The sequence below is a fragment of the Myotis davidii genome, unplaced genomic scaffold (genome assembly GCF_000327345.1).
Source record: "Myotis davidii unplaced genomic scaffold, ASM32734v1 scaffold580, whole genome shotgun sequence".
Taxonomy (NCBI): Eukaryota; Metazoa; Chordata; class Mammalia; order Chiroptera; family Vespertilionidae; genus Myotis; species Myotis davidii.
In genome coordinates, this window is record NW_006293313.1 from 1,485,617 (window position 1) to 1,501,782 (window position 16,166).

General features: G+C 43.0%; 1 protein-coding gene across 2 annotated transcripts in view; it reads left to right on the forward strand.

Annotated features, from left to right (window-relative positions):
* The window catches only part of LOC102768931 (chromosome unknown open reading frame, human C1orf105), a 30,303-nt gene that overhangs the window by 7,496 nt on the left and 6,641 nt on the right, over window positions 1-16,166 (forward strand). The window contains exons 3-6 of one of the 2 annotated variants that reach the window (XM_006767034.2): window positions 244-318; window positions 1,939-2,006; window positions 3,750-3,817; window positions 7,843-8,950. In XM_006767034.2, the coding sequence (XP_006767097.1) occupies window positions 244-318; window positions 1,939-2,006; window positions 3,750-3,817; window positions 7,843-7,988 (357 nt within the window). In that variant the 3' untranslated portion in view covers window positions 7,989-8,950. Of the gene's footprint in view, window positions 1-243; window positions 319-1,938; window positions 2,007-3,749; window positions 3,818-7,842; window positions 8,951-16,166 lie in introns of those variants that run through there. The other variant, XM_015566054.1, reaches the window with a different exon arrangement.

A 16,166-nucleotide genomic window follows, 5' to 3' on the forward strand; every position in this document is an offset into this window, starting at 1 on the left:
GGCTCAAGGCCTCCCAGGTCTCTGGCTCAGCCCTCTTGCCTAAACCCTTTCTGCACCTACCAGCTGCAGTCAAGCCTCGATTCTACATCCACCCAGGATGGGGCTGAGACTAGAGCGTCCATCTCTGTTCTATGGAAGGAATAACTGTTAGCCTCCCTCACCCCTTCACCCTCTTCCCACTTCTTTGCTGCCCCAGATACCACAGCATTTCCTCACTGCTCTGTCTCTCCTCTCTCTCCGCAGGCCAGGAGGAACCAGAGAGGCCCCATGCTGGGCAGGAACCCGCAGCTGTGCTCCACATGCCAGGAAGTGAAAATGGTAAGCCCAGTGATGACAGAGATGGGCACGGGATAAAAGGAATCCAGATTACAAATGAAGGTGTGAAACTATATTTGCAGATGGTGTGATCTTATATATAGACAGTTCTAAGGGATCCACACATACAAAAACTATTAGAGCTGATAAATGAGTACAGCAGTGTTACAGACTATACTAGTAAGATCAATGTACAAAATTAATTTTATTTCTATACCCTACCAATGAACAATCCAAAAGAATGAGAAAACAATTCCATTCGCAATAGCCTCAAAAATTAAAATACTTAGGAATAAATTTAACAAAAAAAATGTAAGACTTGTACAACAAAAACTATAAAATATTATAGAAAGAAATTAAAGAAGACCTAAATAAATAGAAGTAATCCCACATTCATGGACTAGAAGACTTAATATTGCTAAGATGGCTATACAACTCACTGAATTGATCCACAGATTCAAGGCAATCGTCCTTGAAATCCCAGATGCCTTTCTTATAGAAATTGACAAGCAGATCTTAAAATTCATATGGAAATGCAAGAGTTACAGAATAGCCAAAGAAATCTAGAAAAGGAAGAACAAAGTTGGAAGAATCACACATTTTTTATTTCAAAACTCACTGCAAAGCTACAGGACTTTTAAAGAAAATAGACAGCAAAGACCACATATTGTATGATTCCCTATATACGAAATGTCCAGAGTAGGTGAATCCATAGAGAAAAAAAATAGTGGTTGCTGAGGACTTGGGAAAGGAGGACTGACTCCTGAATAAAGAAGTCATGAAACTGTTCTGGAAGTCGATCGTGGTGATTGCTATACACCTTTATTAATATACCAAAAACCTCTGAATTGGACACTAACGTGGTCAATTTTATAGTATGTGAATTATGTCCCAATTTAAGAAAATGATTAGCAACAGAAAAATATTTTTTAAAAGTAAAAGCATAAAATGGATGAATATCAATGAAATAGAAATCCTAAGTAGAATGTGGTTTGGGTAATTATTATTGGTGCTGAAGTGACCCTTGGCCAGGTGCTCCATTGTTTAGTGTGGGGCCACCAGGGACAGCTGTGTGAAGGGCACACGTCACACCCTCATGTATGCTTTGCAGTGAGTTCATTCATCCACTAATTTGGTCAACAAATATTTCTTAAGGACCTGGAAATACTGAAGTACAGATGTGGTCTATGGCCTCAGGAAGCTGAAAGTCTGTAAGAGGAAGCCAGACATTAAGCAAATGACTACAATGAAAAGGTTATAAGTATTCTAGTCGAGGCAGCCTAGGAACAAGGAGGTCATTGGGCAGCCATCCGGGACCCAGGAGTGCCTGTGAAAAAGTGATAGTTAACCTGAAACCTGAAGAATATTGTGGTGAGCTCACCAAAGAAAACTGGAAGATTTACTAATCTTGAGGTATCTAACTTCAAAATCTGGTAACCAGGGAAGAACAAAGACCCTATGACGTGTGAGCAGGGTATTTCCTTCTGGTTCATTCATATCACAAAAGGATACAGTTCTGACTCTGATATTTAAACAACTTGAGTTTGTTAAGGTGGCACATACAGGTTATGAAAATTGGAATGCGGTCTTGGACAGTGTTCTAAATGAGACTGTCTTCCTCAGGTACAACCAAGAACAATGATGATCCCAAAGGTTCTGAAACATTCCTTTGAGAATTGTATGAGTCATAGGTAAGTCAAAGGTTTAAATTGGGACGTGGCATGGCTAATTCCAATTATATTGGTTTGGAGGCACAATGATAATGAATCGAGAAACAGTAAGTAGAATGTGTAGGGGATGCTAAGGAATTTGGCTTCTTTTATTTTTTATTGATTTTGAAGAGAGAAAGAGAGAGATTTATTCCACTTATTTATGCATTCATTGGCTGATCCTTATAAATGCTCTGAATGGGGATCAAACCCGGAACCTCTGCCTGTTGGGACGATGCTCTCTAACCAACTAGGCTACCCAGCCAGGGCCAGAGAATGGGCTTCTTGATGGTTTTGTTTTTTTGTTAAACCAGATAGTTAGACCCAAAAAGTCTTTTTCACCCTGAAACTACTGTAGGAGGTTTCATCATCCTTTCCATTTTTGCAAGAACAGTGCGGGGAATAAGATAGGAAATGTCTTTGACAACTTAGGCAGGAGTAAATACAAATTCACTATGTAGATGGCATATCTAATTCAGGTCACAGAATCTGTCGTGACACTGGGACATCCGCTGCACTCTTTAATAACTAATATTCCTTTTCGTTATCCGTTTGGTTGGTTGTCATTTGCTGCTTTCTTATCAAAAGTAACTATATCAGAAATAAAATCCAGGCAGAATTTTGATTAGTTGGATTTCAGGTTTTTTCCTGTATTTAACTATCAGACAGGGAAGAAATACTCAATTTTTACGTTATTAAAAAACTCAAGCCCGGCTGGCATGGCTCAGTGGTTGAGGGTTAACCTATAAACCAGGAGGTCCCGGTTCAATTCCCAGTCAGGGCATATGCCTGAGTTGCAGGCTCAATCCCCAGTGGTAGCGTGCAGAAGGCAGCCGACCAGTGATTCTCTCTCATCATTGATGTTTCTGTCTCTCTCTAAATATATTTCTCTGTCTCTCTCTCCCTCTCTCTCTCTCTCTCTCTCTCTCTCTCTCTCTCTCTCTCTCTCTCCATTCACCTCTGAAACCACTAAAAATATAATTTTACAAAAAGAGAATAAACTCTAAAAACAACAACAAAAAAAACCTTAAAACATGGACTCACCCTGCATCAGGCACCAAAATAGGTAGAACTGCTTTGCAGTAGATGGTTGGACATACAGTTACCCTGATATATGACCAATCAAAAAGGTTTACTTTCCCCCCCTCACACAGAGAGCAGTAATGTGGGAGGATAATAGGTCTTTATTACATTGGACAGCAGTAGCTGACCTCAGGGCCATTTGGTCCACATTGAGATGTAGACTCTGGTGCATTAAAACCACAGTACCTGGCCCAGGTAGACAGGATCACGGAGGAAATGGGTATTTGAGCATTTCAGGCTCCAGCACCCATAACATTCACCTACACTGAGTCCATACTTTTAAATAGTTTTTATGTCAAAGCACAATAAAAGTCATTCTAATAAATAGTCTTTGTGGACTGCAAGTGGAAAACTCAACTCTCGAAATCCAGGGATTTCTGAGCAAAAGCTCACTCTTCTATGAAGGAGACTTTTGCAATTTGTTGCCCCAAATTATTTATCTTACAAGTTTTGCACTTCGCTCAAAAGTACTTTGTTTTTGCAAGTTTGGCCCAGTTGTCTCTGCTGCGAGGCGGTCTCAGTACCAGGCCAACAAGTGCTGGATTCAAGAGGCCGTCACTGTTTTAAAACATGCAAGAACACATTCCTTTCCAGCAAGCCCTGGTCAAGTAACTAACGTGGTTTCTTGTTCTCCCCAATCAGAATGAAGTGTCTTCCGCCACCAAAAGCTCCAACTGATCCCAGATGTTCCCCTGATGACATCTCAACAGGTTTGCTTTCTTTGGAAGTATGTGTGGAACGAGGCACGCTGCCCCCAGAGTAGTGGAATGAAAAGTTTAATCCCCTAAGATAATTTCTAAATTTTCTGAACAAATTCCCATTCTCTTTTTTAAAAAAATTGAATTGATTGGGGTAACATTGGTTAATAACAATATGTAAGTTTCAGGGATACAGTTCTAAAGTGCATCATCTGTATATTGCACTGTGTGCTCACTACCCAAAGTTTCGTCTCCTTCCATCACTATATATTTGACCCCCTTTATTCTCTCCATCCTCCCCTACCCTTTCTCCCTTCTGGTAACCACCATACTATTGTCTGTGTCTATGAGTTTGTCTGTTCATGTATTGCTTTGTATTTTTAAGCTCCACAAATGAGTGAAATAATATGGTTCTTAACCTTTTCCATCTTACTTATTTCACTTCGCATGATAGTCTCAAGATCTACCCATTTGTCACAATTGCCAATATATTCTTTATATATTTTCATAATTTTTTATGACTGAGTAGCTCTCCATTGTGTGTATGTACCACATCTTCTTTATCCAGTTATTCATCAAAGAACCCTTCCGTTGTTTCCATGTCTTGGCTATTATTGTGAATAATGCTGCAGTGAACATACGTATATCTTTATATATAAACATTTCCAAATTTTCCAGGTAGATACCAGAAGAGGGATTGCTGCATCATATGGTAGCTCTATTATTTACTTTTGAGGAACCTCCAAACTGTGTTCCATAGTGGCTGCATCAATGTACATTCCCACCGGCAGTATATGAGGGTTCCCCTTTCTCTACATCCTCTCCAATGCTTGTTATTTCTTGTCATATTGATAACAGTCATTCTAACAGATGTGAGGTGGTATCTCATTGTGTTTTTGATTTGCATTTCCCTAATAGCTAGTGAAGTTGAGCCTCTTTTCATATATCTGTTGGCCATTTGTATGTTTTCTTGGGAAAGGTGTTTGTTCAGGTTTTCTGCCCATTTTTAAATTGGATTGCTGATTCTTTTGTTGTTGACTTATATGAGTTCTTTATATATTTTGAATATTAGCAAATATCTTCTCCCATTTGGCTGGTTGCCTTTTTGTTTTGTTGATGGTTTATTTTGCTGTGCAGAAACTTGTTTATTTTTGCTTTTATTTTTATTCTATTTTTTGCTTTTACTCTCCTTGCCTTTGTATTAAATTCACAATAACCTTTCTGAGACCAAGTTTAGTACCTATGTTTTCTTCTACGTATTTTGTTTCAGGTCTTATATGTAGTCTTTAATTCGTTTTGAGTTAATTTTTGTGTATAGTATCTGATAGTGGTCTAATTTCCTTCTTTTGCATATGACATTCCAATTGCCCCAGCACCATTTATGAAAGAGGTGTTTCTTTCTCCATTGTATGTTTTTGGCTCCTTTGTTGAAAAGCAGTCGCCTATACACTACTTGTGTGCTAGGAAGGCAGGCCTGGTAGTACCAGTTAAGGTGGGAAGGGGACTGCATTCTCACCTGGAATGGCCTTACCAAGGCCCTGAACCTTCCATGCCACCGGTTTCCTAACACACCCGCCTTCTCCCAGAAGCTGCCCAGTGCTATTCTTATGTTCACTTGCTGTTGATGGAAAATGGGGTAGTGGCTCTGTCTCCAGCTTCAGCATTGACCTAAGTCTCATCTTTTAGAGAAGCAATACTGGGCTGTGAAGGTGGGAGTGGATCATTCTTCTGGGTGAAAGGATCCGAGGGTTCAGTGCCATGCAGGCTGTCATTTGAGAGACTTTGTCCATCTTCTCATTTGCTTTCATATTGATTGAAGTCACCTCCAGTTTTTCTTTGAAACACACAGTAAGGAAAATCAAGGCCACTTTCTTCACTTCATACAGATGGGGAAGTGCAAGCTCTATCCTGGCGATTGCAGAGGAGCTAGAGCCAGAACTGAACTGAGCAGGCATCAAGAAGGAAATTTGAGCATAGAAGGGGTATCTTGAAAAGGTCCCAAAAAGGAGGACCAGACACTCTGGTAACAGCTAAGGTTTGGAGATGTCCACTCTCATGAGGTAAAAGACTGCTAGTCGCAGTGAATCCTTTTTTATGAATCCAAAGAGTTTGGCCTAGCCCATGGACAAAGTTGACAAAGAGCCAGGAGCTAAGAGCCTCCTCTGAGTGAAAGCCCCGCTGTCCTCTGGTCTGCAACCACCTCATTCTGTTGAAGCCAAGACAACACTGGGTGACAGACATGTGCAGCTGGTTCCAGGGGTCTCTGTAGCAGCCACCCAGTCCTGAGTTTCCTTTAACCTGGATTTTTTCAGGTCTGCCTCACAAAGGAATGAAACACACACACACACACACACACACCCTTCCCTCAGCTAGAATGCTTATCTTCCGATTCTTTAGGGTTATGTGATAAGATGCCTTTTATTAACTTAATAGCCCTAGGAGTGTATTCCAATGGCCAACAGGAGAGCTAGACTTGGTGTACGCGATTGTGATCAGCACATTATGTTCTTTCCTGGACAGACCTGGTTCTTGCCCATAGAGTCCATCCAAGGACAGAACAGACAGAGCCTATGGAGTTGGCTAGGAGCTGAAGCTGGGTAGATCTACAGTTGATTCTGGTCATGATGTTTGAGAGCTGAGCTTTGCTATTGTGTCTGCTCTCTGAGGTTATGGAAAAGCACTAGCCTGGGAGCAGAGACCTGGCTTCGGATCCTAGTCTGCCCATACAAGCTTTGCCCAAGTGTTTAAACTGTTTGGGCCTCCGTGTTCCCACCTGTAAAACTAGAGAAATGTTGTGCCTCCCACCCTGCCCGCCACCCCCACTCCCGAGAGAGCCAGAGCCTCAGTACCAGCAGCCTTCACCTTTGATCTGCCCAGAAAAACTGCTGACACGTCCCCAGCCGTGCTGATTTATGGGGCTTAGACATGTTCCTGCCACAGCGTGTGCTGCATCGCCGTGGACATGCTACAAAGACCAAGTACTGACTCATCCCACAAACATTACTGCCAATTTTGCTGATTGCAACAATGATTTCCAGTGTATTCAGCTAAACTTCATGTATTATTGATAATTATCGGTGAGAACTAAGTAAGTGGGAAGAGCCTATCTTTGTAAGTGATGGGGAGGGATTTGTTCTGAATCCATTTGCCTTGACTCTGGCCTAGAGTCCTGAGTCCCATGACACCCACAGGCTCTTGTCCGTAAACATGGGTAGACATGGATGCCTACGTCCTGGCACAGCATGTGATATGGTACAAGGAGCTCTGGGTTTTGGTCCTTGGTCTGTCAGTGCCCATGACCCTGGACCTCTGTCTCCTCTTCATCAGAGCGATGAGCCTAGGCTGGACCCTGGGCTCGTTATTTTGTGACTCTCTCAGCTCTCATTCAGCTGGAATCAGAAACATGTTCCAGAGAATTCAGGTCTCCAGTTCCCTCCGTCACTCAGTGTATTCCAATGGGAAAATGTTATTTCGTGTACTGTTTTTTCTCCTTTAAGCCACATGTCTTTTGGTAAAGTTGAATATTAACAACTTTTTGTAAATAAAATAATATTCGACTGAGAGGTCAGGATGGTAAGGATTCTAAAGAATTCCAAAACAAATTATGTTATAAAACAAAGGTTCCTTTGAAAATGCAAGCACTTTTCCCTACTGTGGCCATTTTGTCAGATCATGTTTGTGTGTTTGGCGAGGCAAACTATTGGCTGCGGCCCAGATCCGGCCCCGTATATATGAATAAAACTATTGACAAATCTGGATGCATTTTGTCTTCATTTTTATTTAATCGGCCGCGACTGCTCATACTTGAGTTTGGTTTCTAGGCACTTCTTTTTGGCCTCTTTGACAAGAGCTGCAAAAGCTTAGTTGCCCAGGGGGAGTGGGGGGGTGCGGGTGATGGTTCTATTAAAGGGAATCCTGCAAATTTTGAGTCTGTTTCAGAGGGTTGAAGAAGTCTTTGGTGGCCTTTGGTTATTTTGAGTTTCTTTAAAAATAGAATCTAAGCAGCACTTGTCCTTCCTTCTTGCATTGCCCTCCAGAGAGCATTCACTACAGACTGCCCCTTCTGGGCCCCCGGGCAGGGGCCTTCCACGAGCTGTTGTCAGACTCCTACAAGGCTCTGCGGGGGATACAGCTCTCTGCCTCGCCCAGAAAGGAGCCCACGGGCAAGACAATGAGGCAGTGAGTGATCGGTGCTCAACACTTTCCACTCCAGAGAGAAAACAACCTCACCAAGCCAGTCTCTCATCATTGCCTCCTGTCACCAAAACAGTGAGTCAAGTTTGCCTCCCTCAGAGTGGCTGGAATCCCCTCTTGCCACCGTCTCACACACTTTTCCTAAAGACGATGGCTTTATTTATACAATTATAAAGATTTATTGATTAAAATGGAACATTTTGAGTGTCATCAATTTTATTTTGGTAAAGATTCTTAATTGTGTTATAATAGGCATCCTTTTCTTGTTTCTAAGACATGAGTTTTCTGTGGAAATTATTTCAGCTCTTCCTTTAGGCCAGGGGGCTGGAGATGGCTCCTGGAAGTCCCTCAGGATTCAGCCCATGAAGAAAAAAGGAGATAAATGGAGGTCGCCCTTCTGTCCTTATCTCTGTCGGTTAACTCTGGTAGAGGACAGAGGATATTGTGATTCTATAACTGGAATAAGGTACATGGTCAGCTGTAATCCTTGAGGACAGGAACTGTGACTTGTCTTGCTCTCCTCATGACACCTTGCGTATATCAGATGTTCATCTAATCTTTGTTCAATCCAGTTCAAACCCAATGCTGTGTTTTGTAGTTGCTTATTTTGGTTTGAGGACCTGTCTCACCAGGTGTGTCCTGGCCCATGTATCAGCAGTGTCAGAGAGACCAAAGAAAGCTCTAGGCTTCCAAGTATTATATTTATGACCCCAAATTCCATGCCCAGCTTCAGGAGGGCTCATAGAGATCAGGCCCCTTACACTCCTTAGGAGGAAATGGCCTTGTGAAATGCCCAGGCTAAGTGGACCTTGGGCCAACCTGTGAGAACCAACCTCAGTGCTGACTCTATTTGAAGAATGGGCTTCAGGAATCTCTAACAAATGGCCTAATGCTTAAAATGACCTCATCTCTCTCTCTCTCTCTCTCTCTCTCTCTCTCTCTTTCTCTTCCTTTCTCCTTTTCTCTTTCTGTCTCTCTCTCTCTCCACACACACACACAGACACCATAAAACCAGAAAAACTAGCTTGATTGCCCTATATTCCTGGGAGGCTATGATTCTTGGTTTCAGTTCAGTTACAGTTCAAGAACTCCAGAAATAGTACACACTTCCTCTCAGGGTATGCATGAATTATGATCCATTTTAGATAAGATAATTGTCAAAGGACAAACAAATCACAGATAAAAATGTTTACTCATCTGCCTCCACCTCCTCCTTGTCCTCCTCCTTCAACTTGATAGATCCAATAAGAGGATTTGGAGTATATATACCCATGCAATAATTGGACCTTTTGAGGTAATCTGAATATTATGTGCCTAGTGAGGTAAAATACTCTCTAAACCACATTAAGAAGTCTTCATCTAGAGTTCTAGTGTTTTTTTTTGAAAATCTCATAAAAAGAATAACATTCTGGTGTTTGCTCCTGTTCTAGTACGGTGGTTTTTGGTCTTAGGAACTTTTTCACTCTTAAATATTGAGAGCCTTAAAGAGCTTTTTTTTAAAAATGTGGATCATATCTACTTATATTTATCACATTAGAAATTTTAAAAACAACAATATACAAGCATACCTTTCATTAGTTGTGAGAATGATGATATTATATGTCATGTAGCCTCTGGAAAACTCCACTGGGCCCTTAGGGGACAAGAAAAGTAAGAAAGGCAGATAACATCTTAGTATTATTATGAAAATAACTTTGACCCACAGACATCCCAGAAAGGATTTCAGAGACCCCTCGGGGTCCTCGGACCATCCTTTGGGAATTTGCTGTAGAGAATATATCCTCGCGTCTCCAGCCTTCCAGGGAAGGGTTGCCAGGATGCTGTAACTCAACCACTCAAGTGAGTAAGCTGGTCCCTTGGCAGAGGTATTGGAAAGAAGGCAGCAGCAGGTTTTCAAAGTTCAATGATATTGACCTTTAGCATCATTTACCTCCCTTTGCTCACATGGTCTACTTAACAACCTTATTTTGGTTAAATAATACAGTGGATTGTCCAGTTGGCACAAAAACTAGTTCCCTTTGAACTCCCATTTCTCTATACAAATGCTTGTTCGTTTGTTTGCTTTTGGTTACGTATGAACTTACTTCCCAGAATCTGAGGTCCAAACCTGGACCCAATGCGGCCTTAGCACACGAGTGCTGTCTCGTCAGCAGCTTTGCTGGACAGCCAGCCAGATGGCGAATTTCCTTTTCTCTCTAGTCCTGCAACCATTTCCTGGAAAGTGATGACACTAAAGACAAAGGTCCTAAATTAGGAAGCCCAGCTCTTGACAAACTTCTCCACATGACCAACCCAATCTCACCATTTCCATTTAAACTTGCAAAGAGAGCCACACAGATGCTGCCAGACTTTTTTTCTACCAATAACAGTGTTTATATGAAGTCATCCTACGTGTCCCACACTTGGCTTCTCTCTGTGCTGTGGGGTCAAGTGAGTGACTCTGCTACCGCTTGGTGCAGTCTTTTCTGTACTGAGCTGGATCCGTGGAGGTAATAATTTGGACTTGTCCATTATTATTTTACTGACTGTATGCTCTCATAAATGGGCCAGGACAATTTCTTCACTATAAGCATCTACTCATAATGTAATTCCGTTTTCAAAGTCATGCACAGTATGCACAGTTCAGATTAATTTTTTAACATAGATCATCTTGGGTAGTGTTTGTCTGTTTGTTTCCAGGCTGGAGCCTGATTTTGCTATTTGAAAAATATATGATTCTCATTATAATAAAAATCTACGGACATGAGTCAGACTTACTCCTTCCTACACTTTCATTTTCCTTCACCCCAACAGGGAACTTGAAAACCAATCAATCAGCACAATTCCTTCGTTGCCAGGAAGGAAGAGAAATGCTGTATTTAGGAAAATCCATGTTGTGGCTTTTTTAAAAAAAATCAAGTATATACGGCAAAATCACTGTCACCTCCAGTTCCCAGTTTAAGCTGCTCTGCTCAGGGCCACCCATCTTTTGCCAGGTCCCCGACTGCCACAGCTCATGGGAGGCCTGCCAGGGGCTTACTGGCTCCTGGCACACAACTGAGCTGCCCGTCTTCCTGAATATGTAAGAACCATACAATTCCAGGTAGCAGGAGTGTAATAAATTAGGCAGAACTGCCTTGTCTCCTCCTAGGAAAGCCCTGGTTGGGTGTAGCTACTCAGGTTGGGGGAGGTCTACCTCCTCCAGGTAGGTAGGAGGGCATTACCCAGCAGAATGTAGAAGATTTCTGAGAAGAGGAGGAAGCACAGAGCTTGTTTCTATTAATAAAGCTGTACACTAAAGTCTTAGGAATCGAGGTTAAATTAGGAAATTTAGAAATGGGTAAAATGTCATCTCTAGAGAGAACGGGGATGATCAGTCCTGTTTCAACTATGTCCCCTCAAACCCATCTTAATTTAGCACTTTAGTAAGTACTGTCCCTGTTTTGTACATGGAATTCTTGTCTCCCTAGAACAATGTATAACTTAATGAAGACAGAATGCCCGCACGGAGCTACTCAGACATATGCAAGGTATGCTTAGATGGAAGAAAGTGATGTTAGGTGTTAGGACCCTGCCTTTGAAGCACTTGCCGTTTCCACTGGAGAAAGCACACACATAGAAAGAGCACATGAACAGGCCTGCATGTGAATAAGCATGAGTTACTCCCCACTATAAACTAAAGCCACAGTGATTACAGCAACAATGCTGTCCATGGCATCAACCGTCAGCTCCCCGGACAGGAACAAAGATGCAATTGTGTGATCTTGTCAGAAAAGTTGGTGAGAGGAGATAGAGCCGCACTCACCCACACAGGATGTTATCTCTTGTTTTTTGCAGATGTTTAACTGCCTGACCCGCAGGGTGCACAGCAGTAAAATCAGGCGCTGGCTGGTGCCTGCTGTTTCAAGGAAAACGTGTTCCTTAACCTCTTGGGATTGGCCTCCACTCAGTCCTGTGGAGCAGAGGTCATCCTTAAGGATGTCAGTCACATCGCCAGAGAGACAGGACACCCTTGCGCCCTAGACTGTCCCATGGAGAAAATTTCATAAAGACTAAGACGCACATGAAACATAAGACAGACCGTGATTGATGTTAGTTGGCCCTGAGGAGTGGCTGGAGGACAGAAATTGGCAGAGGGAGAAAATTGTTTTATAGGACAACTTGACTTACTCTTTGAATTTTAAGCCACATGAATATTTCACGGACCCAAAAACAAAACAAGATGAAGCAAACAAACAAACAAACAAAAACCCTTTCCAAGTTGTGAGGGCCTGTCTAGCTTTGGAATAGCTTATTTTGATAAGCTATCGAAATAATTATTTTCTTTGTGACTCAGCCAATACAGTCCTTGGACACTACTAAGTCCAGGCAGCATCCCGTTGGAAGATAAAATCTATCTCTGGCTCTTGGAAGTTTTGCTACTAAAATGCAACATGATTATAATAATCAGGCATTAGCAAATGTTGTAGTTCGTTATTAATAATTATGTATAACAGGATATTAAATTAAGTTACGAAATTTTTATTAAAACATTTCTTACATACCGTTATATTGGCTGGGCCGCAAAAATATTCATGGGCCGCATGTGGCCCGCGGGCTGCAAGTTTGACATGCTTACTTTACACTAACGAGTCAAACCCATACAGTGTGCAAGTACAGAGGGTGGTCAGGAGAGCATTTAGTGTGTGGTAACATGCTCAACACTGTCAGTGAGTTCATATTCCATCTTTACCATAACCCTACACGGTGGGTAGGGTTATTATTGTCATCATATCGGTGAGGGAATTGGGTCTCACAAAGACCTGTGCCCAGATTCACACCAAGGTGGGAATTGAACTCAGGTCTTCCTGAGCAGGTAGCTGAAGCTCCTCCCACTACCTAACTCTGACTCTCTGTGAACATGAACCTTGTTAGAGTCAACTTCAAAACAGCAGTTTCCTCTGTGGAATCCCCTACCCTCTGAGAGATAAAACTGGCTACAAAACAAACAAACAACAAATAAAACCAAACCTCTTGTTGGGTTTTCCCAGGGAAGAAAGTGCCATTTGCTCACTCCAGACAGAGGCCTCTGTTCTCTCAGCCTGTTAGATGTTCAGTGTGATTGGCAGGTGTGGAATGGAGCGGTAGGGAGGGACCAGTGGGAGCCAGGTCCTGGCATGAAACTTGCCCACCAAGATAGAAAAGGTTTGGGATGTGGGTGGTAGAGGGGAGGAAGGCAGAGTACACCCAAGAGCGTGGCAAAGACAGTTAACAAGCCTTATACCCGCCAGCCCTGGTGGGTATTTTTGTTTGTTTGTTTTTTATATTTTTTTTATTGATTTCAGAGAAGAAAGGAGAGGGAGAGAAGATAGAAACATCAGTGAAGAGAGAGAATCATTGATTGGCTGCCTCCTGCACGCCCCATTAGGGATAGAGCCCCAAACCCAGGCAAGTGCCCTTGACTGGAATTGAACCTGGGACCCTTCAGTGAACAGGCTGACGATCTATCCACTGAGCACACTGGCTAGGCCCTGGTGTTTTGATTGGCAACCACAGTCCATCCTAACAAGCAGCACGGGGCTGGGGGGGCCGGGGGCGGGGGTGGAGTGCAATAGTGGGGAGGGATGTGGAGGTATTTGTGGAGGGGGAAGGAGGTCCTTGGAAATGTCAAGGGCAGGAGTTCAGCATCTTGGAAGCCTGGTGTCTGTGGTGACAGCCCAGCCCTTCCCAAACACCAGCTGCCCTCCTTCCTGACCCACTTGGCTTTACAGCTTGCCTCCCACTTCCACAATCTCTGAACCTTTGACTCTCTGCTTTGGGCCTGGTCACTGAACCTCTCTTGTGCTGCAAACTCAGGCCTGAGCCCCTAGAACACCAGAGACAAGGCCAACAGTAGCCCATCTCCTACTCATTCTCTGCACATATATTTGTTAAGCCCTTGTAGGAGTCAGGTACTATGGGAGGCGCTGGGAAGACGCTAGTAATGAAGAAAGCCAAGGCCCCTGCCCTTCATGGAACCTGCATCTAGTAGGGGGGATAAAGGATAAGCAAGTGGTAGGCAAGGGCCCCAGACACTCTGTCTTCCAGGGAGGGAACTTGGGCCACAAACATTGAACTGTAGTTGCACTTAGTGCACCCTTGGAGCCACTGTCCTGGCTGTGGTTCAGCCTTTGATGTACAAGGTCTTGCTGATGTCATATCTCTTCCCCAGATAATCAGACTCCAGATGGCTCTGCAGCCAAATCATGATAATGTCCTATCAGTCACATCAGAGTCTTACCGTTTTCTGACTGACTGCAGGTTGTGAACTTGTCTTTTCATTTGTTGCCACATTCTTTTCAGCAGCTTTCTCCCCTTGTGTGGCACCCTCGTTCCACAGCCCCTTTCCCACAGTGCTCGGCTTTCTGACTGATGACTGGATTACTACACCCACGCGAATGTGCCTTCAACGAAAAGACGTACTATTACTCTATGTGCTAATAAAGAAAAAATAATGCCCGAGATGAGGGATCTAATGAGAAACTGTTCTACAAAGCTGAGACATCAAAGGGCTACAGAGGTAAACAAGAAATACTAGTAAGCCCATCCTACACAGAGAAAGAGCCAAAATATTTTGCTCCTCCTGGTCTTGGCCCCGGTGGAGAGATGGTGAAAAAAACTCGTATGAGAATTGGAACGACAAGCTGGCACTCATACCCATGGTCTAAGTTCACGCTGGTAGTGTGGCCCTTTCAGGCTCAATGTGAAGTGGTGTCAGGGTGACTGCCAGAAGCACAGAAAATCCTCGAACCGAGGTCTGCAAGGCCCCTGGGGTGGCCCACCTATTCTAGCAACAATTAAAATCAGTACTTGCTAAGGCAACCAGAGAGCATCAGTTAGACTTCACTGTGGAGGGATTTAGACTCTAGTCTCTTTCCTGTGAGTTTAAATCCTGAGCAGAATATTTTGTCTGTTGCGACCACCCCAAGGTTACAGGTGGAGAAATGATGGTTTTCATAGCACGTTGAGCACAGCCTCAGGATGCTCTTTCAGTGCGAAGAGCCATTTCTTTTTCCCTGGAAGGTTGGAACTTGTCTGAGCCAGGCATCTTTGGCCCTTCCTGACATGAAAGGGCTGGATGGTCGCTTTGATTAATTATGACGGGGGCACCTACAGATATGAAGAGAAGTTGCTGGAGCCACGAGTCCTACTTACTGACAGAAGCTTCCTAGACACTAATTCTGGGCAACATAATTGGAAGTTACGGATGCTGGCAAAGGTTTCGAGAGGAACCATACAGACTGTTGTAAAACAGGAACTAGGTGGGGTGGTAGAATTCTAGGTTTTTCTACTAGAAGGAACCCCAGAGACCATCTAGTCCAATCCCTCAGGCCATCTGGCAGGAAGGCTGCTATTATACCAGAAATTTGCACGACTGAACCTTTTGCATAAGTCAGGTCTATTTTTAAATGCCACCTCCTCATCTATAATAACCGACCCGCGACCCAGGATGCTTAATCCTTTATTCTGCTTCTTTTATCATAGTGACTATCACTATCTGATACTGCCTGGAATGATAGTTAATTGCCAGCTTGCTTTTTTTTCTGTCTTCTCCCACTAGAATATAGGGGCCTTATTCAACTCTGTAAGTCCATGGCCAGAGCAGTATCCAGCCCCAAACAGAAACTGAAAAAATATTTGTTCAGTGAGTGAATAGTGAATGAATCAATGAAGAAAATAAGGACAATGGCTTTAATGATTTCAATTTCAGACAAACGGAATTCCATATCAGGTCTCGACTAGGATTGAAGTGTCTCATTTTCTCTGAGCAGCTAGCTGCAATGTTTCTATACACAGCTCTTAGCATAGTACCTACCATATGCACGGCTCTTATAAATGTTTGCTGGATGAGAGAATGTACATCATACACCTACCCCTCGTGGCTGAGCTGCCTAATTCTCTGGAAAAGTGATAAAGCTTATCATCAGGGACAATGATGTATGTGATGCTATTAACCAAAACAAACAAACAAAAAAGGTTGGGAAATAAAAGTAAATTTTAGGGACATGAAAAATGGAAAGAGGTGAAAGATTAAAGATTGAAAATGAGGTGATCTTCAAGGCTGAGAGTGGGATGCAGGAGGACTTCAAAGAAGACAAGATTGAAAATGTCATGTTTGCCCAGTCTCCTTTCCCCTCCCTCCCCTCCCCTCTCCCCTCCTCTCCTCTCC